We start from the raw sequence: 23,007 nt of genomic DNA, 5'->3' as shown, positions 1-23,007 counted from the left end.
TCATTTCAGAGAGAAAGAGAGAAAGAAAGCATGCAAGGGGGAGGGAGAGAGATACTTAAGCAGACTCCAAGCAGAGCGAGGAGTCCGACTTGGGGGCTCCATCTCACAATCCCAAGATCATAACCTGAGCTGAAATCAAGAATCAGATGCTTAACCGACAGAACCACCCAGGTGCTTCTATTTTCTCTTTTTGAAGTAGGAAACTGGGTCTTAGAATGGGCTGAGATTCAAACCCAGTTCTGAACAGCATCAAAGACCACATGCTTTCCACGGACATATGTCTGGTGCTTTCTCAAAGAATAAAGTAGAATGACAAACTATATGTGTTTTTAAAGTCTCAGTCCATAGAGAATACCTTAAGTATTTGAGAAATTACAAAGACATTTTTACTTAAAATTATTTTTGTTTTGGGACACCTGGGTGGCTCAGTGGTTGAGCATGTGCCTTCAGCTCAGGTCGTGATCCCGGGGTCCTGGGATCAAGTCCCACATCGGGCTCCCTGCGAGAAGCCTATTTCTCCCTCTGCCTGTGTGTCTGCCTCTCTCTGTGTCTCTCATGAATAAATAAAATCTTTAAAAAAATATTTTTGTTTTTAGTGTTTATATTTCAGCAGCCTAGAGTACTGTATTATCTGTTGTCTACTCTTTGTAAAAAAAAAAATCAAGTAAGGAAGTCTGCTCTCTTCTTTTGATGTATCTTATTTTCAATCTTAATAAATCCCCTGAAATTTTCTTTCACTATATATTGGATTTTCTATCTCAAAAGTGGTCATGTCACTGTTTTAATCTCAGAAAGCAGGGTCTGCAGAAGCAAAAGGTGTTGGTTTTATCACTTTGTGAGTGGTAAGCAAAGATTTTAATCTGATACTTAAACCAAAAAATATGAGCATTTGTTTCTGACATTGACATTTGGCTCTGGTGTAGAGTCCTGCACATTCAGTCCAACAACAGCTTCATTATTGTGATGGGTTGGGGTAGGTGACCTAAAATACCTTCATATTTGAAGTTGCCTGCTTATCTTTCCTTTATATACACTTCTGTTGAAATTTCTTTGGTTGAGAAAGATTTTGTTCAGAGGACTATATTAGGGAAACGGTATCGAGTGATAATGCAGCTGTCATGGGGCTAAGTGCTCTACAGCAACATTCCACTGAATCTGCAGAAGGTCCTGTTATTGGGGCACCTAGGTTGGTTAAGCATCCGACTCTTGGTTTCAGCTCAGGTCATGATCTCAGAGGTCGTGAGATCGAGCCTCAGGTTGGGCTCCGCACTCAACGTGGAGTCTGCTTAAAGATTCTCTCTCTCCCTCTGCTATCTTTCTCTTTCTCTCTCTCAAATAAATAAATAAATCCTTAAAAAAAATAAAGTAGGTCCTGTTATTATTTCCATTTGAAGAAGGAATAAATCGAGCGACAGAGAGTTGAAGACATGTGTCCAAGGTCACACATGGTGCAGCCAGGATTTCAAACAGCCTATGTGGCTCTGGACTGGATCCATCTTCCTACTTTCCATACCGACTCAAGCTCCGTCTCATGCTCCCTTCCAATACTTAAAAATAATTCCTCACCCATTTTATTAGCATTATCAAATCATATTTCAACTCACATTATCCTGCAAAAGTATGTCATGAATCATAGATATTTTTGTACACAAACATAATTTTCAGATAAGCTAAATTAAAACTCACTGGCTCCTTAATTTCTCGAGAAATTGCTTACATAATGAACAGAATTCGTGTTCTTTGCTATTGGCAGACATTGCCATTTGCCCTAGGTTTGTGGCTTGAAACAAATCCAATCTATTCTTCCTTATGAGCTATAGTTTAGGGAATTGGAGGCTTTGGCATATCGGTATTTATGTTTATCTCCAGCAGTGACTCATTTGATTCCAGCAAACGAGTCCCAAAAGCCAACCAGCTCAAGGAGCGGGTGGCCCATCCAAAGATCACTATCTGACTAGTGAGACCAATTTAGCCACTTTATGGTGGAAGTTGTGAATTGCTCAGAAGTTTTCTAAAGCACACAATGTCACTGGCTTGACTTTCCTGGCTGACAAATTGGAGGAGCCAAGAGAGATGGCATGCTCTCGATAAACAGTTCTGCAGCTGTTGAAAAGGTCAAGTGGTTTAGCAAGTTCTTGTCTAAGAACAGCTCTTTGCCTCCCAGTCCATGGGGTCACTCCAGATCAGGGGAAAGCTGATTGCTCTTAACCAAGCTGAGCATTCTTAGGCAAGTAGCATTAAGTTCTGAGTCTGCCTCATGTCCTTCCTTACAGGCCAGAGAGCCACCACTTGCCAAAGAGGTTTCTGGCTGGACTGGCAGGGCAAGGAAACCCAAGGTGAGGTGCCTCATGGCCCAGATAATACCAGGAAGTCACTGAATTTGGAAACAGTGGAAGCACTAGGTCATACTCTAAGCTTTACAGTAACTACCTCCTAAGCTCCATCACTACAAAGTCTACACAATGTTCTGCATCCCTGAAGCAGCATTCCATTTGGAATCTCTAAGACACTTTACAGATGTAAGGTATTCAAGTGTAAGAGTCATTTTTTTTTTCCTTTAGGAGACTGGTCTTCGATAATCTTGCAATGAAGTCTGAAAGGAAATTGTATTGAACCAAACATCAGAATATGTATATATTAAATATATACTAATACACCTGACATAAATAATATATATTTAATGAATAAATATATATTCAATATACCTGAACACATATAGTCCTCCATCCAATATAGACTTTCTACTATATAAATCTGATTATCACTTCCAGAGGCATCTTTTGTCTATCACATGGAGTTAATGTTGAAAGAATTACATCTGAGGTCTGACCATTGAAACTCCAAAATTGGGTGACATAGACAGATGGCCACTTCTCTATCATGTGAATGTGAGTCACCTGGGGGTAGTGTTGCACTCCAGGCTCTTCTCTGCGTTGTTAGCCAGCTCCTGGGGGGTAGCACCGCTGCTATAGCATCGAAGAACGAGAACACGGAAGACAAAGTCCTGGATAGAATTTGTCCGCAGAGGGATCCCTGGGTGGCGCAGCAGTTTAGCGCCTGCCTTTGGCCCAGGGCGTGATCCTGGAGACCCCGGATCGAATCCCACATCGGGCTCCCGGTGCATGGAGCCTGCTTCTCCCTCTGCCTATGTCTCTGCCTCTCTCTCTGTCTCTCTCTCTCTCTCTCTGTGTGTGTGACTATCATAAAAATTAAAAAAAAAAAAGAATTTGTCTGCAGAGGTCCACAAAACCAATATAGCCAGATCATACCTGAAAAGGGTTTTAATAGCTAATGCCTGTGGAGTGGTTGATGCTGAGTTTTGTTGGCAGAGTTACAGCTCTAGCTTCATTAAGACTGACATGGTCATAAATGGGTAGAATGCCCACTAAACCAACTGGATATTTTGCTCTTGCCTCATGTAGTCATTCTGTAATCATTATACCAACACAGCAAGAAGTTAAGAAAAAAAAAGTGCAATCTTTTGCTTCTCAGAGGCAGATTCCATTTCCCAGTTCCTATACTCTATTTTTCCTCCGAGCACTTCTTCCTGATATTTTTTTCCCCCTCTGTGTATATTCCTGAAAAGCATTCCTTATGCTCCAATTTACTCAAGAAATATACCTTTGGGATCATCAGGGCACCACTGTGTGGGCAGGTCCCTGTACTGAAAATTCTCAATTTGGGTTCACTGCCAGAGAGGTCTGATCTCTTAGTTTATGGCTGGAGCTGGAGAGAGTGAGCACCAGGAGACAAGTTTAAGTGAAACCATTGCTGATGTTCAGCCCTGTGGAAAATGTTTGAGGTCCATTAGCTCTTCAAAACGCCCCCAAGACAATCACACTCATGCATGAATATGTAGGAATAAGGGTATTTATCAAAACAATCAAAAAGGAATAATTAAAATTTCCGTCAATGGGGAAGCAGTTAAATATATATATATGTGATTTTTTTGGAATATTAGGCAGACCTCAAAAATAGTGATGCCATCTGCATTAATCGACATGATAAAGATGCCTGGGATATAATTTGGAAAGCAAGGCAGGAAACAATAGCATAATCCCATTAACATTTTGTACTTCTCTGTGTGTGTGTGCTATGAAAATATAGAACAATATATTTTCAAGAACACATGAACAATTAACTTGGAATTGTAGATGATGTTTATTTTCCTGCATGTATTCTCTAAGTTTTCTCATAATGAGTTATTTTTAAAATAAAAAAAAAAAACAAAGCTATTTCCATTTGAGGAGAAAACAGCTACTCCGCAAGTATTTATGAGGCCTGACATCTGGGGTGGTGGAGAAGTACTAACGGTTCTGTATGCCATCAAATGTCAATGCTGAGTTTTCTCTGTGTTATTCTCATTCCAATTATGGCTTCAAACTTTCAGGCAGAGATGGCTAATTCATCCTCTACAGGATAACATCATCTTGACCAATGCACTTGCCTTGACAAAACTGGATAATAAATGAATGGAAACTGATTCCATCATTAACTTTAGTACATTTATTCTATTACCTCTCTGGACCACCAATTTAGGAAAGAAGGAATAAGATCCATTTTTAAAGTTCACAAGTATATTCTAACTGTATCGGACTGACCAAGCACGTAGCTAGTCTTCAAAGATGCCCACACCGTGGAACACAGTCCACTATTCGTCCTGGGGCTTTCAGATCATTCATTCAGGGGAAATCCAATTGCCCTGGAAAGATTCTAAGTACTCAGTTGCCAAGCTGTGAAGAGCCCATGGTAGACACCTAGGCCGCCTGATGGAGAGATGCCTCATTAGTCCCTGATCCAGCCCAGTCCAGCCACCCCAGCCCAGGCACCAGACAGGGGGCATGAAGACACTTCCAATAGCCCTTGTTCCAGCTACCTGACTACAAATGCATAAGAGATGACAAGCCAGAACCATGCAGCTAAGCCCAGCCAACCCACAGGACTGGGAGAAATAGTTTCAAGCTGTTGTCTGAAGCTACTAAGTTTTGGGCTGTGCTATATTATCATAGAAAACCAAATAACCAAGGAACACCAGAAAAAGCTTTTGTTTTTTGGAACACCACAAAAACCTTCCCCATGTTCCACTTTAATTTGGTTTCCTTCAAAATCTTGAGTAAACAGGGACTCATTTTGATGGGCAAATAAGTGTCAGTCAACACGAGAAGTGTGCAAAAGAAGGCGCTAAGCCATCAAGAGGAAAAGAACTTTAAGATCTGATGATATTTTAAAGTTTGAAAATAAGGAATAGCTGCAGAGGACCATATGAAATGCTTTCATATATGAGGCTTGAGAATACTGTGCTTGTTTATGCCTTCCCCCTCCACATACCCTCACCCCTTATAGGAACTTAAACCAAAATTCCCAATGACAGGAAGGCCTACCATTTAAGAAAGATGAAGGATTACAGCAATCTTAAGATAGCACACGGGCAGGACTTCACAATCAGTATGAGAGAGTCCATTGGTGTTGGAAAGTGACATGAACAACATATGCAGAAGTCGAGAGAACCCTCCACTTGAGATTCTAGCCCCGGAAAGGATGTCCATCCAAGGTGAAACATTAGGGGCTCTAAAAAGAGTCTGTTCCTGACTCAAGCAACATCAACCGGTTTCAACAATAAGACAGCAGTGAAGGTGAGCCTCTGGGTGTAACTGGTCATGCATTCAATCTGGTAACACTAAGGTCTAGCCATTCTCTAAACTGGATTAAGGCAGATGCAAGTCAAATAGTTATAAACACTTGGTTGATAGGAGAAATCAGAGAACCCTACCAACCCAACCATATATACCTGAAATAACATTTTCTTTCCCAGAACGTGTCTGTGTCATAGCACTGCCTGATGATGTAGAGCAAATATCCTAGTATTACATATATTGTATAGAAGACAAGAAAAAATTCAAATGATTGGTTGGCCTAGGAGTTCAGCAGGAACCGTTAAGAGCCAAAAAAGTCTGGGTCTTAATATTTTCATCTAACCCATCTGGACCCATCCTCCCTACAAACCATCTGACTTTAATAATGTAATATAATATTGGCCTTCAGGTCTAACCTAGGAATATTGACTCTACGAAGATTTCATTACAGATGAAATGACCTTCTAATGCATCTACAACACTGTTGTTCTGTTATGCTTTGTTCCATGAGGTTCCATAATGTTTTGGAAGTGAGGTAGCAGGAATGGGAGAACAAAGGGGATAAATAGTTCAAACCAAGCTTTTACCTGCAGCACTTGTATACCTAAAAGCATCATCCCTGGAATAAAGAAATTTCCATGAACGACCCAATTAATATACAGACTCGCCGCACTTTTTTAAATGTCTTTTTATTGGTTGTACATTTTCTTATGAGATCAACACACCATTTCTTTCAAGGACACCTTGCTCCTGAATATGTTATGGTATTTGTCCTAGCTATGAAGGTCATAGCAAGCACTCTGACAAAAAGAGGTGGATGGGTGTCTTTTGCCATTATTCTTGTCTTCTGTATCTTCAAATTGTTGTTTGAGTCAGTTCATAGATTGACACAACATTGAACACAACACACACAGTGTGAAGTTTTGCATACACACGCACAAACATCCGGAGACCGTTACAGTGTCTGCGGCTTGCTCCTTCCTCCTCAGCAGCAGTATGAAACTGAAGAATATCCTGAGATAGGAAATCAAAGTTAAGCTCCTCATCAACAGAGGAGTCCAAGTTTGACTTAATGTCCCAATTTCATTTTCCTTTTGAGGTCACCATGTGAACCATGTAACAACCACTTAGTTCAACATCTCAGCCATTTATTTCCTTGGTCAAAAACACAGAGTCAATGAACTATTTTGTATCACATCAGAACTTTACTTTTCCTTTACTGTGCTCTTAGATCAGAAAAGAGAAGGAAAATAATAACATTACAGTTTTTACAAGATGCCGTGATTGGAAATTTCACCACAGAATGATCTATAAGAGGCAAAATTACCCCCACCTTTGGGAATTATTAGAATTCCTTGTTTACTGACTGATATGATACTGTTATCCAGGGATCCAGGCTGTTAAGTATGCCCTGCCAATGGTATTTGCATGAAAGGATGAATTTCCCACGAATAAGGACCCAGGACAGGTGGCTTCTCCAAATGTTAAAAACAAACATGGTGTCTTCAAAGCCACATTATCCCCCTCAATTCAGTATATTTCTGCTAACTCTGCCAAAACGTAACCTACATCAACACCGATGCTTTCATCTACCCCAAGTCCTGCGCATTAGCTATTTCCTTGGTGTCAGGATTTTGAGATAACATCACCATTTATGATGAGCAGTAGTTCAAAAGAAAACAACAACAGCAAAAAAAAATTTTAAAAAAAGAGAAAACAACAACAGCAACAACAATGCACACAACCTGGATAACAGGAAAACTAAGCTAAAATAAAAATGCATGGTGGCCACCAAAGCCAATATGGCAAAGACAACAAAAGGCATGCTTCCCCACAACACAGGTATTTTTAAGTACAGTCCTAGAGCTTGACTGAAGTTATCAACTGATATTTATAATTTCCCTTTGCCAGACAATGGTGAGAAATGTTTTTGCCTTAAGAGAGCAGCCCCAGACATTTCCTTATAGGAAAAGAGAATGAAGTACATACTCCCCGACTTCTTTGCCTCTGCAGCTTATGAGCAAAAAGTTCCCAGGGCCAAAGCATCAATTTCACATTCACCTCATAGGCATGGAACATCCCCCCCAGCCCCCCACATCCTTCAGAGGTCTTTACTCTATGAACTTCTAATGAATTCCATACTGGACAGTTCAGTCTGATTCATTCATAAAGAGAAGATATTGCCATCTATGAAGAAGAGATGATTCCCACCAAGGAGAGCTAGCATCACGTTAAACATAGCAAGAAAGACGGGAGAGTCCATTGATGAGGGAATCCATAAAATGGTAGTCATTCTGCTATTTTACACTTCCCAGAGACACAGTGTTAGAGATCGGTTTCAAACGATTGAGGTGCACAACCTCTCACATATCCTTTCATAATATTTCAGGTATTAGGAAGAGATTGCAGGGCCTCCTAACATATGGAATTACCTTTTTCTTAGCATCAGGGGATTGTAAAGACCAGGCATGTTTCCACTTGCCCAATAGCTATCTTCACAATGAACATGGCTTACAAATAAATGTGGGGGTCAGCGCAAGAAAACAAGCATATATACAAATAAAAATGGTCTATTATAAAATCCACACAATGTAAGGGGGGGGAGTGTGTGTGTGCGTGTGCGTGTGTGTATGTGTGTGTTTTCCTTACAAAGACCAGATTAAATAACCGGAAGCAGCATTTTCCAAGATGAAACAAAAGCACGAAGGAATCTGGGGCAGCCCGCCTATTTTACTAAAATTCTTGTAAAGTTCAATTCTGTACAGAAGTTACCTCCAGCATCCTGTCAGGATTTACACAAAATATACAGAAACATGTCTGTGTATTTAAATAAAGAATTTGAACTGCATCCCTAACCCCTTTCTCAGCTTTAAGTGACCTAATGTGATGATTCTGTACAGTAGGAAATAAGTTCCAATTATGGGAGTTAATGACATAGAGAAGACCTTTTTTTCCTGTAAAAAAAAAATACCTGTTATTTTACTAAAACATCAGTTCATCATTTCAGTTCATATAGGAAATCACTCCACTCAGAAAATAAATTTGAGACTGAAAAAGAAACTAAACACAGGGGTATGATGACAGATAAATTGTCTGAATTTTCTTAATTGAACCTCCTCAGGTGGTTTTTTACACAGAGATTGGCCAAGAACTCAGCAAACGGTTGCCAAATGTAACTTCCTGACACATAGAGTTCTAAATTGGCTGCTGGAAAACCTCCCCTGTTAAATTTGGTTTTAGCAGTTCAAGTTCCACAATCAGAGGCTGCCACAGACCGTATGTGTGTGTGTAGAAAGCACCTGATGTTTCCATCAATGCCTAAGAATTGCCTTGTGTAGAGCTCACAACAGATAACCCACCCGTTTTCAGCTTCCAAAGGCTGCCCTGGCTTCCCCCTACTGTTCTCCACCTGTGAAACCCAGTGAGGATAATCGTCAGCTTGACTCTCGCATAGGACCCCTCTCTCTGCCAAAACTGTACATTTTCCTACACGTCAATGAACAAAAATTACAACTCCTGCCTCTGCAAATGAAGAAATTTGGATACTCCACCGCCCATCAAGAGCCCAGTCTCGCTCCTCTTTACCACTGAGACCAGGTTATCTGCAATCACTTTAGAAAACTAAGCAATTTAAGAGTCTGCGTGCATGGCCATCACGTATTGATTTGTGCATTTTCTTTCAGAGGAGTCATGCTTAAACATTTAAATAAATGGCCACCTCTCTTTTTGCCCTTCTGCCGCCAAGCCCTGTTAGCATCCTGAATATAGCAGAAGCCAGGGCCATAGAGACATGGTTGGCTACTATTTCCCAGATTCTTTGGCAGGTCTTCCAGGAGTCATTTCAACCCAAGTTCCCAAGCTTTTAATAGCCACAGAGAATTTCCAGTTAAGGGGAATGATGATGGTAGCCAAGTACTCTGATTAGAGGTTGATGGGGTTTTCAGATGGGCATCACACTCTCCATCCTTCATCACATGGTTTTCTCCTTCCCTGCTGGACAAGAGACCTCCAAGGGGTAACACTGAACATAATCTGGAAACCACTTCTGTGCCCGCGACACCTCTCTCCCCAAGTACTGAACACACACTATGAACACACACTAGGTCAGACGATTTGAGTTCAGAAGAAAATAAAACTACTTTCCCCACACAATGCACTGCTTCTGAAAATTCAAACTAGCTTTGAGTGTTATGTTTTAAGATTATAAATTCTCCCCTTCGGATGAAGATCTGTAGTGTTTTCCTCAGAACATTCACAGTCCTCTGCCTTGTGGACAAAGTTTGCACACCAGATAAACTTTGGTGTCCACCTTTCTGTCCACGTCAGCCACCAGAATGAAAGATTAAGGGGCTTAGTTTTGTGTACATATTTCTTTACCCTGTGGGTAGCTGACGAATGGGTTGTATACTCACAAAATGCTGTGATGTCATTAATCATTTATCTTTTTTTTTTCCTTTCCTGGGTGTCATCAGTTTAAATTGGTAACTCTGTAGAATCAGTAAAACAAAGGAAACAAAATTTTCTGAGATCCAAATCAATACTGCTCTCTGAATCTTCTTTAGAATTCAGTATTTTTAAGGAAAAAAAAATAATGTTTGGCTTTTTGCTAGGCTTTCCCAGAGGAGATCATGTCCATGATAATACTGAAAATGAGTTATGGAATACACCTGACTGCCAGCTTCTTTTATCAGCTTGCTCTTCCATGGGGACCCTCGGTAAGCACTGCTCTTTGCATGGATCTTTTCTCCTAGCCCCCAAACATAATTCCACATCACTGTTCAGTCTTAAAGCCCAGAGTCTAAAGACAATCTCCTAAGGCAGGGCCTTGACTTGCTTTGTTGAAATTGCTTGTGGACTCCAATACAAATGAACATTCGTAGTGACCAAATGAGGCTAATTGCTCATTTCCGGCCACAACAGAATATTACTTCAGAGGAAAGGATACCAACCCAGCAGTCCTTGCCTACAGGATGAGGAGAAGTTTTATTAAGACCTTATATAGAAGGTCTTATATTTTGAATGAGGGTTTTGCTAAAAGTCCTCTTAGACATCCATTACGTTTTTAAGATTTGGGAACAATAGAATCCTGTAGTCAAACCAAGGCAAAATTGCCAAATCTGAGTTTTGATGTATGAAAATGGTTGGATCCATTCCTTTCCACAGAAGCGTTGAGCCAGCCCAGGTCACGTGTGCCTGGCAGAGGCGTAATAAGCAAATGCAATCAAGGGAACCAGGAAAGACCAGGTGGCCTGGTGAAAGCCACAAACTCTGGGGACTACTTAGGAAGTTCTGTTTCCTACATTAAGATGCAAGTAAGTGCCTAATCATTCCCGTGCATTCCCTGAAATCAGTCTCCAAGTCATAAGAGCATTAGCTTCATTCCTCGAAAGAGAGCTTGAATCCAAGAAATGCAAAAGTGGACCCTGGGGGGAAGCCTGTATGTATCAAGATGAACAGCCCACAAAGAAATCTTTCCATACTGACAATTCCAAGACAGAAATACAATGCAAATCTCCCAAAATCTCACCATAAACTCCCAATAATGAAGGGTTCTGTGTCCTAGTTTAAGTGACAATACAAATGATGTCAAGATCCTGACAGCCCCGGGAACTAGGTTGGATGTTTTTTAATTCTATTAACACATGTTTGTCTTAGAGGGGATTTTTTTTTTAAAATATCCCTACCACAAAGTCCTTGACCTTGTTTTGAATTTCTACTTAAGGCCCAGTCCCCTTCACCTCAGATAGGAAAGAGGCTTTTAGAGAAATCTTGCTTGAAAAAGGAGTTTGGGTCAGGAGCTCAAAAGATAAACCCCAACATTCGTTAAGTGTGAATTCCAAATGACTCCACTAGAAAACCCCCAATGGTAGAATTGTATCTGCATAGATGTAAACAGTGGCTCTCTAAACCTGGGCAAAAGGAACATATCTTCCTTGAAGACACCAGGAATGGGTGGTGAGTGATGTATTTGGGAGCAAGGTGTTTCCCCCAGAAGGAGAATTTCATTTTGAAGCCTCTGGAATTCGGGTTTTGTTTTCCTAGGCAAAGAGAAAACATTCCTTCAGGTAAATTGCCAGATCAAATACTTAAATATGCCCTTCAGGAGGTTCCGAGGGTCCTTCTAAGTAGAATTTACGTTTGCCTGATGATGCAGCAGGAAGGAAAATGTTTGGAATAAGAAAGAGACTACAGCATCAAGTGAGATGTGTTGGGCTGTTCCGGAAGAAGAAAGTGGAGCTAGGCAGCTTAGGTGGCAGACCGGTCTTTGAATGGCAATCCGACAGCAAGAGGGGGACAGGTGCCAACATAAGGAAAGCAAAGGACAGTGTTCTGGTCCCAGAGGGAAGGCAAAGCTTTCACTAGAGAGTTTCATTAGGCAGCCCAGAAACTCAACCAGGGCTGGTAATCCAAGATAATCACATCAGAAAGGGAGCATTTTGCATCAGGCCCTTAGAATAGAAATTTAGGGCTAGTACTCAAGGAGAAAGACTACGTCCCTTCCTGTTACAGTGAGAGCCTGGAGCTCCGAGTCTTACCTATGAACAAGTATTTTGACCCCACACGTGACCGCCTTACTTTCTTGAAAGAGGGCCAAACAGCTCAGAGGGATGAATTGGAAGGTTTTAAGAATTCTATCTGTCTTCTACTTCTGAGATAACTGTGGCCTCCCAAATTCTCCAATCTGAATGCAGGTCAGAGAAAAGGAAAACCAAGTGATTAATGCCTGGGTTCATGACTCCCCCTGCACAAGTATCACACCACAGAGAGAAACAAAATGCAAAGCTAAGAGACAAGAATGTCTAAGAGAAGCAGACCTTTTATTTCCAAGTTTGAATGAGTTATGCCGGTTACTGTATAGAAATGGAAAAAGGAGGTAGTTGATTTCATCGGAGGAAAATTGTCCTATTGGCTTCCCGGGCAAGAAATACTTACCTGAGACAATTAGGCAGTTTCCATGGGATTGAACAGTCTTCCATTCTTCCCAATTTCATTTCCTATGTCCATCTTCCTAATCCACCTCAACAGCAGTGGAGCTAAATACCCACGAAGTGGAAAAATTCAGTTCATCAATTAGAGTTTTGTATTCGATGGCCTAGCTCAGGTGTTGGTAAACCATAGCCTGTGGGCCAAATCCAGCCCATCGTCCGATTTTGTAAGTAAAATCTAATTGGGACACTGAACCAAGCTCATTCATTTATGTACTGTTTACAGATGCTTCCACACTACAACAGCGGACCTGAGTGGTTGTAACAGCTTGGTGAAGCACAAAGCCAAAATATTTACTATCTGGCCCTTTACAGACAAAGCTTGCCAGTCTTGGTCTAGAATGTCACAGTCCACATTCTACAGAGCAGAGGTTATTGATCCGATGGGGTCTATAAACCGGACTCCCCTCCCCTCAACAAAAATGTTTGCAAAACTATGTGTTCCATGTACCACGTGCATTTTCCTAAGGAAAAGGTCCTAGCTTTCAACAGATTCCTAAAGAAATCCAGAGTACCCCAATTAAAGCCAAACCAAACCAAAGAGTATCTTCAGCTGCCAGCATATTTAACAGTGCTAACACACACACACACACACACACACACACACACACACACACACACCAGACGAGAGGAACACAGAACTGCTACAATAAAATATCTTTTTTTTTTTTTTCTATTCTAATAGGGTTTATTTGGTAGTTCCTTCTTCCTAGATTTTTCTCTGGTAATTTTCCATCAGAGTATGTAAATGTTCTGGGGTCCCAAGAAACTGCACCCTCCACATGCTAATGCAATAAAAATGGAAGATTCCCTTAAGCCAACAAATCGCCCTCTAAGTCACAGACAGACATTAAGAAGACAACATTCCCAGCACAGTAGAGGTTTCATTCATTTTACTTGATCCGACCACCCACTCCAGTGAATCCTATAAATATATGAATCTTCCCTTCAAAGTCTGTGAAGGTCACATGCCCAAGAAAGCATTGAGGCGGGAAGTCAGGCACTAGGCATCTACCGCACTTCCAGGCTGAAGATAAAGCGTTTTGTTAGACAACGTTGGAAGAAACAGTAGTTTCCATGAGCAGAGCTGACAAAGCCCCTTGGGAAACAGAAGCATTTTGAGTGTTAAAAACCATGAAAACATTAGCCCCTCTCTGCCTCCTTTGTGATTACTTTCCTAAGACACTAAATCAAGTGCATGTGGAGAAATGCACATGCATTTCTCATGACCCCTTTAGTGTCAGTGCTGGCTTCCCCGAATGCTGAGGCTAATGGGTATCTCGTGTCCTCGACTAGAACAACAACCAATGTGACAGAACCAATCAACAGCAAAGGAAGGTACGCGATTAAAAAGCACACCAACAAGACACAAGCAAGAGAACAATAATGATACACAACGAACAGGGTAACACAGAGCAACCTGCATGTATGTACAGGAGGCTTCCAACTTGTATCAACTTAAATATGGTCTGTGCATCTCCACCTTTATTTTAAAATTAGTTTAGAACACCATTCTCAAAAAAAAAAAAAAACAAAAACAAAACCATATTCTAGAACTTAGAAGACGATCAAGTCCTTCTACTTTAAGCACAGAAGACATCTAATCACCATGGAGCACATCATTTCTATGGGGAAAATGTATCCCAAGTTTCAAATCAATATTCTGGGAACGTGCTGTCTCTGACAGCAGCAAAGATGTCCCCATTCGAGAGGACAGGGAAAGAAGCAGAGGCCCTTGCTTCTCTCTGCCAACGTTCCAAAGAAGTTGTAGGTCAATTCTCTCTTTCAGAGTACTAGCCCAGTGTCCTCAACCACGCTGTGCATCAGAATGACAGACAGCATGGTAAAAATACCAATTTGGGGCAGCCCAGGTGGCTCAGCGGTTTAGCATCACCTTTAGTCCAGGGCCTGATCCTGGAGACCTGGGATCGAGTCCCACATCAGGTTCCCTGTATGGAGCCTGCTTCTCCCTCTGCCTCTCTCTCTCTCTCTCTGTCTCTCATGAATAAATAAATAAAATCTAAAAAAAAAAATCAATTTCCAGGCCCCACTCTGGACCACTGAAACCCCAACCCTGGCATTGGAAGTGTTCACCAGTTCCCAGTGATTCCACTGTGCACAAGGCTGGGAACCATTGAGTTAAGTCCTCCTCTACCTCCGTATGATTGTTTCGCAAGTTTAGGTCCTGGGCTCACAAACTGGAGAGGAGTGCGCAGGGGGACACACTCGGTGAAGAATATTTCTAAGTAGAAACCTCACTTTACAACAGGTAAGACTTATCCGACTTAGACCAGAGAGGTGTTTTGCTTTACGTATTTCACCAAAAGCTGTCCATGGAATGAACTCTGATTTTTTTTCCTACTACTTGCTATTTTTCATAAGATGGATGGACAATGGAAAGAATATGGTTGTTATTTTTTTTTCCTTTTGACCTCAAAGAGAGAAACTGCCAGATTTAGGAAGGTGGGTGGGAAAGTGAATGACCATAATTGGTAGGTTCATCCACCTTTTCTGGCTAGAAAGAGATGAGAACAGAGGTAGCTTGAGAGCAGATGAAACTATGTTTGATCCAACAGGTATGTCTTGGAACTGGATACAAAGAAGTGAATGGAGGTGTCATACTCAGTCGGGGCTACTGCTACGAGCTAGACAGAGGTCAAGAACAAGGGGAAAACGCAGACACAGAAGATTAAGTGACAGCACTTCAAAATCTAAGAGGGGAAGAAGGGAGGATTTTAGGGAGCAGATATCTCCAAATCTCTGAACTTGAGGCAAAGAAAGAATCAGAGTGAGTTCTCTTCTTCCTTTTTAATGAAAATTCTCCTTTTGTCCTTCAAGAACAGCCTTATTATCAACTCCATGTCCAAAAGCAATGCTTCCAGGTTATCAGTCTGTACTTTCCCTGGATCATTTCACTCCTTTTCTCCTCAGGGAAACTAGAGAACCTAGGGGCAAACATAGCCACGAGAAAGAGCTTTTGTTGTGTTGTCAACCTGCCAGAGACCCACGGTGGCACTAGCCTCCTCCAACAGGACAAGCTACTGTGTGCTGCTGGGAAAAAAAAAAAAATACAGCCTCACCTCAACCTGTGGAAATTCGGCAATCTATTCCAAGGAATGAATTCAACCCCCCTCCCCCAAATTAATTCCTCAGATTATCAAAGAACTTTCATCTTCTTCTATTGCAGTCCTCCCATTAATAGTAAGGCTTCTTTATTGAACAAGAAAAACAAAGAAGAAAGCAAATGGGTATGTTCAGGATTGCCACCAAGTCAATGCTTGGGGCTTACACATTGAAGGCACCAATTCTCTGTATGGTTCGACATGATATTTCCTCTCAGAAGTGACATACGTCCTCCTTACTAGAGATGTTTACAGAAGCTACTTGGCAGAGCCTGTGACTTATCAAATACACACACACGCACACACACACATAGGATAGATGGGTGATATAAAATCGCATCACGAACTGTACATTTCATTAATACCACAAATGCCAAGAGAACCAAATTTGTGACTCTGAGATGTGATCAAAGTGATTTTATGTTTTCCAAAGTTAGGAAAAGGGTATGACCAAGATACTTTGCCACTTCACCTGAAATATGTGGTTATTACCCAGGAGTTGAGAGCAGAAATCCGAGGACATGGCAAGCAGCCACAACAGCTGGAACAGGTATTTTACAAGAAGAGCTCCTTGTTGATATTGTTATAATACTCTTAAAGATGCATATTAAATAATTTCTTCTGGACCACAGACACGATTGAACTTCAAAAATAAAAGGCCTATAAATATTGCCAACCCAACCTTGTCTTTTGTATCTCCCTCCTTGCATAAAATGGAATCTTTTCAACCAAGCGCTTAAACATAAATATTAAAATAATAAATGGGACAAAGTACAGATCTACTTACAAATTCATCACTACTGTAGCACCTTTTGACCAGGGCCAATGCATTCATTTCATAAAGAACAAGAGAAGTCTGAGAAGCTTAAGGACTCATATGACACATCATTAAATATTTAATCACCTTTTTTAAGTCCTAAGCCTTTGTCATATTTCATTCATCTAGACAGTTCATTCTATACTAGAGATTCCAAGGCCCCCTTTGGAGGGGAAAAAAAAAAAAAGAAAGAAAATGGGGAGAAAAAAACCTTCTGAGAGGCAGGATTAAATTATCTCAAAGATGAGTTTCTATTGGCGCTTTAGTGAACCTTCTTCACCCTGTGAAACCCACCAATCCACAGGAGGGCCAACCGATTGAGTCCACGGTACTTAGTCTCCAAGAATTAGTTTTACAAAAGATGCCACGTCTGTTGCTTTGGATTCGTGTAGGGTGAAAAATGGATGTTGCTGGGAAGGAAAAAGAAAAACACATGGTATTAATATTCACCACTGACAATATAGGAGATTAGCAACTTCACAGATGTGTTTGTTAAACACATTCAAATACCCCTGTCAGGGTTACATTGGACTCTTCCAACCTCTTCCCAAATCAAGCACGCATGGAGTGAGGTGGACATTTTAAACATTATCTTTTATCTTTCACCGTACCCCTCCCATTTTGGTATCTGTTTCCTCTAGAGTTTCTATTGCTTTCCAAAACAATAATCCCACCTGTGGTAAAATACAAGGATTGACAAAGACAGTCCAAACTCTTGATTTGCAAACAACTCCGTCCCCTAAAAAAGTAATTGTAGATTGATATAGTGATAAAATAATGAGAAATTTCATAAATTTCTGTGCATCCATTTCTCAGGAAATGGATGGTGGAAGGAGAAACCAATTTTGTAGCACAGGAAATGGTCAAGGCGTTGCTTGCCCTTGACCCTGCAGAGCTGGTTTGGACAGAAACAGTTAACAAAGCCACGCTGTAAGCCACATCGACAGCCACGAGTAATACTTCTATGTCTCTCTTGATGATGAGTTGATCCATCTGGAAAATAACGTAGACTGCCAAACTCTAGGTATGTGCAGAGAAATTCAACTTGGAGATTAAAGATTGAAAAGCATAAAAAAAAAAGAAAAGAAATGGTCTCTATCCACACAGCTCAGATTAAGCAAACTTTACAAAAATACCAGGGCTATCAGTTTGCTGGGGGAATAGACCTAGTGAGTCCAAGAGGCCACATATTCCAAAACAGTTGTGAAGGGAACAAAACATTTTCTCTGCACCGTACATCCCTCCCCAGAAGGCTCAATTTTGTTACAGTAAGTTCCCAGCTGTCACCCTGGAACCTCACACCTCTAATTAAAAGGAGATACATCAGCTCACGAACCACAGTTGTCACAGTGGAAACAGAATGAAGCAAACAAACCAAAAAGGATGATTTCCTTCAGATAGAACCTAGTGCCACGTATCCCCCCACACCAGTCACGGCCACCTCCCTGATTGTCTGGTGGCATTATTTTCAGTGACTATGTTGAGAGCGGCTACATATGAGCACTTTTGCATGCAGACGTGTAGATGACTCACTCCATTTCCCCCTGACTTTGGGGATGTTGGTTTATAACCTTCACATTGCCTCGCTGTAGGTTTTCTAATTATATTTGTTTTAAACCTGACAGAGCAGGGCTCGATGAGTCAGCTCTGTGGGGAACCGAGTGCCCACCCGTGGAAGTTTTAGGAAACAATGCAAATGGGAAAGGAACAAAGAAACAAAACCCAAATGAAGGTAGGTGGTCCCTGGTAAGTATCGTGACTCAAAAAAATGATAAAGAGGCTGTGTGCTCTTGCCCATCTGGAAGATCCAGGTGGAGTGTTGGCTCAGAGCCTCACACCCACCATATCCACTGAAGCTGTAGACTCCGGGTCCTTCATCCTCAACTCCTTGCACAAATAAACAGCAGCATTACTGCTGATTACTAACCACTTACACAGCACACTTACCAAGTGCTTTACCATCATGCTCATTAGCTTTCCCACATCCTCTTGACATTTGGTGATCTTTTAATGTACTTAAAAGTCTTTACTATCAAAACAGGACATGTCAAACCTCAGATCGTCTCAATGGCTACCTCTGACGCCTGCCAGCCCCATCTTGCCTCTGGGTCTGCTCTGGCTGTGAGCTCAGTGAATGTAGGCTTACTCTGTGAATGAATCAAATACCCTGACCTAGAAGTCCTTAAGAAAAAAAAAAAAAAAAACCTTCAGACATCTTTCAGGTTATTCTCTGGGTAAATGCGGTGAGAGTCAGAGGGCAGGGGGAAGGGAAAGCAGGCAACCATGTCAAAATGGAAAGTGTGACTCGCCCTCTTGTGTGGGTTTGGAGACTGTAAAAGGCTGGGAGGGAACCCAGTCCCCTCTATAAGCAATCAACCAAGAATAGCAAGGCCTGCAACTAGGAGGCGAGCAAATGAGGTACCATGGATTCATCCCCAGGCTGGGTTGCTCAAAAAAGGAGCCAGGTACGGGAAGGGAGGCCATTACCAATGGCTGTGCCTAGAGAAAACATGGAGACCCAAGAACACACTACCAGGAACATCAGGGCAAACCAGAAGCACCAAAGGTCACCGTATCTTCTACACAACACCTCACCCCTTAAGACTATGATTTCCTATGGGCTCGGGCATCCTTGCTTAACACTGGGATTCAATCTAGAACTTCCCGGATATTTGAAGAACATAATGGCCTGGCTGGGCAATCACCTGCATCACCTGATTATCATTTCGGGTGGTTCTTATCTGGGGCAGGGGTCAACGATCAATGTTCCAGGGGCCAAGTCTAGCCCACTGCCCATTTGTGACATAGAGGTTTTTGGAACACAGCCATACCATCTGTTTACGTGTTGAATATGGTGCTGTCACGCTAAAACAACAGAGCCGAATAGCAGCCCACAAAGCCTAAAATATTTACTATCTAACCCTTTACAGAAAAAGTTGGCCGGTCCCCACTCTGGAGGAACAAATCCTGCTGAGTCATGTCCCCCAGTGGGAGTTTGAGAGAACAAGCAAATGAGATGATGTGAAAGCATGTACACCCTTCAATCCAAGTTAGAGAGGGAAAACAGTTGATATTTCTATAAGAGGCACATGTCTGGGTTGGGGCCTTAATTATACTGCCCTTTACCTGGAAAAAAAAAAAAGGATTTTTTTTTTTTCTCCCTTCTTCACCAACTCCTACAATTTAAACAATAGTCTCTCAGCATGTGTTTTCCCAATGCTAAAGTCAAAGAGTTTGGACTCAGATTTTCCATTTAAAAACCTCAATTCCACAGGAAAGCAGAGAGCAGTTATAACCTTAGAAGGCTACTGCACACAGACTAGTGTCGTAAAAAGAAGTGTGTGTGTGTGTTGGGGGGGAGGAGATGGGGGGGATACACATGACTTTGTAACGTTAATATGTAGACCATGAAAGACCACAGCATTAGAACATACTGGAAAGGTGGAATTCGATTATCAGTTGCCCATGTATACTCAGCTAGAACTCAGCATTTTTCTCCTTAAGTGTGTTCCACTGAAATCTCTGATAAGAGTTCACTTGGAAGGAAAAAAAAAATATATTTTCCATTTTAAATAGCCAGAAATATATAGAAATAAAATGCTCTTCCTTTATCTGAAAATAGGGACTAATAAGGCAACTTTACAAGGAGTACAGGCTTCGTAAGACACCCCAGAAATCACTCCACGTCTGTTGAACTTTATGTGAAATTAATTTTAAAATGCTCTGGGGGTTTGCATAAGCATGCCCAAAAGGACTGAAAAGGCCCTGACTGGCTACTAAAAATATAATCAGGGTGGAAAAAAATATACGTATATATATTTCATATATATATATATAATATAAAATCAGGAGGAAATGTTCAGCCCAAATAGGTAGTATGCTGAGATTTTCTCAGCATTTCTCCACATTACCCATCTTTTCTCTCTCAACTGTGAGTCTTGCTCAAATACAGCCAACAACAGAATGCTGAGTCCTAGGGGATGCCTTTTTAAAGGGGACAATTGGGAGCCCAAGGAAACCACCTTGTCTATTCTAAAACTCTCCCCAGTGCTCCTTTACAGCTCCCTCAATGAGAGAATGGTTCAGACTTAAAGTTTAACCAGCAGAACCAAAAAATCCACGTGATTGGCTGTGACTATCACCTGTATGGTATGGATCAGTTTTCTGCAACTCTCCCTGGCTTGAAATCTCCAGGCTATACTTTTTCTCTTCTTTTTTTTCCCCCAGCTTTATTGAAATATAATTGACACAGAACATTGTATAAGTTTACGCATATGACGATTTGATACACTTATATATTCTGAAATAATTATAATAAGGTTAACCAATACATCCTTTACCTCACATACTTACCATTCTTCTTCTGCAATAAGAACCTTTAAGATCTACTCTCCTGGCAACTTTCAAGTACGCAATGCATTATTATTAGCTAGAGTACTAGGCTATACTCATTCTATCCATGGTGTCGCCAAAGGGGGGGATTTCCTTCTTTTTTATGGCTGCATAATATTCCATGGTATGTGTATGTGTGGGTATCACCTTTTCTTTATCCATCCATGCATTGATGGACATTTACATTGTTTCTATGTCTTTGCTATTATAAATAATGCTATCATGAACATGCCATTGCAGATACCCCCTTAAAATAGTGATTCCATTTCCTTCAGATACATACCCAGAAGTGAGATGGCTGGATCATATGATATTTCTATTTTTTAACTTTTCTGTGGAACCCTCACACTTTTCCATACTGGCTGCACCAATTTACATCCCCACCAACAGTGCACAGGGTTCTCTTTTCTCCATAGGCACGCCAGTACTTGTTATATCTTGTCTTTTTTATAATAGCCATTCTAACAGGTGTGAGGTGATAGCTCATTGTGATTTTGATTCCTATTTTCTGATGACTAGTGATGACGAGCATCTCTTCATGGACTTGTTGGCAAAAACAAGGGGTACCACATCAAACTAAGAAGCTTTGCACAGCTAAGGAAATGACTGATGGAATGGAATGGCAACCTACAAAGTGGGAGAAAGTATTTGCAAACCATATATCTGATAAGGGGTTAATATCCAAAATATATTTTTTTAAAAAACTCATACAACTCAACGGCAAAAAAAAAAAAAAAAAAAAAATCTGATTTTTTTTTAAATGGGCAAAAGACCTAAAAAGATGTTTTTCCAAAGAAGATATATAAATGGCCAATTATATGTTTGTATATAGAATACAAGATATACTTTTTCCATGTCAGAGCCACCTCACCACATCATTTTGTTAAAAGAGCTCAGGAAGGAATGCTTGGGAGGCTCCGTCAGTTAAGCATCTGCCTTCAGCTCAGGTCATGATCTCAGGGCCCTGGGATCAAGCCCCCCATGTCGGGTTCCCTGCTGAGTGGGGGGGTCTGCTGCTCCCTCTCTCTCTGCCTCCTCCCCCTTGCTCATGTTCTCTCTCTCAAATAAATAATCTTTTTTTTAAATTTTTTTTTAAAGATCTAAGGAACCTGTACTTCTAGCACCTGCCCTGAGCAGGTCTTAAAGACTGAGCACTGCTTGTGTTGGGGTGTGATAGAAGCAAGCATTTAATGCTTGCTAAATAATTGTGTTCCCAGGGATCCCTGGGTGGCGCAGCGGTTTGGCGCCTGCCTTTGGCCCAGGGCGCGATCCTGGAGACCCGGGATCGAATCCCACGTCGGGCTCCCGGCGCATGGAGCCTGCTTCTCCCTCTGACTGTGTCTCTGCCTCTCTCTCTCTCTCTGTGACTATCATAAATAAATTAAAAAAAAATAATAATTGTGTTCCCAGAAGAAATGGTGCCAATGATTGCTCTTATCTCTAGGAACAAAACTCTTCCTTCCCCTGCTAAAATTAAATCCTTGATAATTGAAACAAATCTAGGGAATAGTTCATGCAAATAAGTAAGCAGTCAGAATTTTATCATATTTCCCCCAAAAATGTGTTTCGACATAGATAAAAGTTCCTAAGTTTCGGTCCCTGCCATCTATACTAAAGAAACATTTGTAATCAGCTTAAAATTATAGTTACCATAATTTAAGAGAAACTATTTTAAAACAACAACTGTAAGGTCTTATTTTCACTCTTTTTTTTTTCTTAGTGCAAATGGTAAGCTGTGAATGCAGAGGTAATACAACTCAAATGAATAAGGCTTACCTTTTGTTCACTAAAGTGAAAATCAGAGAGAGAAAACAGTCTTTCCTCACTAAACATCCAGCAAAAAAGCTCCCCACCCAACAAATCCTAAATATTTTATCAAAAATATCTGATGAGTCGCCCAGCACTTGTTTTTCTCATTGCTGAAATCCTTTAAATCATGATTTCCCTCATTTATATTAGTAATTAATGACTCTTGGTATCTTGAGAACTTGAAAAGTTAAATTTTATAGGCATCATTTAGTCTATATGATGTCAAGGTTATCAACATGGAAAAAGTT

The 23,007-nt window shown here is 41.0% G+C and overlaps 1 protein-coding gene across 3 annotated transcripts in view; it reads right to left on the bottom strand.

Annotated features, from left to right (window-relative positions):
- Positions 1-6,318: 6,318 nt before the first annotated feature.
- The window catches only part of MAP2K6 (mitogen-activated protein kinase kinase 6), a 121,398-nt gene continuing 104,709 nt past the window's right edge, over positions 6,319-23,007 (bottom strand). For 2 of the 3 annotated variants that reach the window (XM_055323790.1, XM_055323809.1), the window contains one exon: positions 16,620-16,968. In XM_055323790.1, coding sequence (XP_055179765.1) covers positions 16,891-16,968 — 78 coding nt within the window. In that variant the 3' untranslated portion in view covers positions 16,620-16,890. Of the gene's footprint in view, positions 6,648-16,619; positions 16,969-23,007 lie in introns of those variants that run through there. The other variant, XM_055323800.1, reaches the window with a different exon arrangement.

This window comes from Nyctereutes procyonoides, unplaced genomic scaffold, assembly GCF_905146905.1.
Source record: "Nyctereutes procyonoides isolate TBG_1078 unplaced genomic scaffold, NYPRO_anot_genome, whole genome shotgun sequence".
Lineage (NCBI taxonomy): Eukaryota > Metazoa > Chordata > Mammalia > Carnivora > Canidae > Nyctereutes > Nyctereutes procyonoides.
Note: the sequence above shows the minus strand (reverse complement) of the source record. Positions and strands in the feature narration are given on the sequence as shown.